Source organism: Phaethon lepturus, unplaced genomic scaffold (genome assembly GCF_000687285.1).
Source record: "Phaethon lepturus isolate BGI_N335 unplaced genomic scaffold, ASM68728v1 scaffold50879, whole genome shotgun sequence".
Taxonomy (NCBI): domain Eukaryota; kingdom Metazoa; phylum Chordata; class Aves; order Phaethontiformes; family Phaethontidae; genus Phaethon; species Phaethon lepturus.
In genome coordinates this window covers 437-1,330 of record NW_010566500.1, presented here as the reverse complement: position 1 = coordinate 1,330, position 894 = coordinate 437, and the positions used below count along the sequence as shown (strand labels likewise).

General features: G+C 61.5%; 1 protein-coding gene across 1 annotated transcript in view; it reads right to left on the bottom strand.

The window, feature by feature from the left end:
• Window positions 1-5: 5 nt before the first annotated feature.
• LAMTOR2 (late endosomal/lysosomal adaptor, MAPK and MTOR activator 2) overlaps window positions 6-894 on the bottom strand; it is a gene marked incomplete at its 3' end in the record, with an annotated part of 1,116 nt that continues 227 nt past the window's right edge. Inside the window, exons 2-4 of the mRNA XM_010295496.1 lie at window positions 577-739; window positions 336-425; window positions 6-50 (exon numbers count right to left, since the gene is read on the bottom strand). Of these exons, the coding sequence (XP_010293798.1) occupies window positions 6-50; window positions 336-425; window positions 577-739 (298 nt within the window). The remainder of the gene's footprint in view (window positions 51-335; window positions 426-576; window positions 740-894) is intronic.

Here is an 894-nt window from a genome sequence, read left to right as displayed (position 1 = left end):
GCAGCCACCTGCGTGAGCGGTTCCTCCAGGTACTGGACCAGCGCCTGCGCCTGCGAGCGGAGAGCGGTGTGAGTGGTGCCAAATTTTGCAACCTGCATGCACACCACCCGTGTGCTTATTTTAATTTATCTTTCATTTTAGAGCCTTAGAAAGGTGTGGTGCGGCGCTCGGGCTGGCACAGGGGACATAGGAGCCTCTGCAAGGAGGAAAGAGGCGTCCCAGGCATGCCAGCTTCCTCCACCACTCCCATCCTCATCCTCCTCAACAGCTCTTTCCCACCCCACAGCAGGGACGCAGCCCTGCGGCTGCCCCGGCCCCCTCCCCACCAGCATTACCTTGGCCTTCAGCATCCCAAATCCAACTGTTTCCTTCGCGTACATGCAGAGCAGCAGGTTTGCCACCCGCGTGATGGCCACTCTCCCCTCCTGCCCAGGGGGAAACAGCACCCGTCGAATCCACAGCACCCGTCGCATCCCTGGCTTGGCAGGGACCACCGGCAGGGTCCCAGGGGACCCCCAGAGCCATGGTGGTGCCTGGGTCCTCAGGGAAGGGAGGGCAGCCCCCAGCCCTACGTACCATGCAGTCCATGAGGATGAATTTGAGGTTGTCCTCATTGAATGCCTGGTGCCCGTTCTTGTCGTAGGCCACCCAGATATTGCTGGCAATGGCCGCGGTGACCCTGGCATCAGTGTCCCCATAGCCCGAGTAGGCGAGCAAGGACCCCTCATTATTCAGAAGGCTGGAAACAAGATGGGGGTGTGAATCGGTGCCTCTAAACCCAGTGGGGCACCAGACCCCACTGCAGTGCCAGGGTGCTGAGCAATGCCCCCCAGCCCAGTCCCCTGCCCAGCACTGCTCCCAGGGCACCCCAGGGGTGCAGGGGATTTTGTCAGG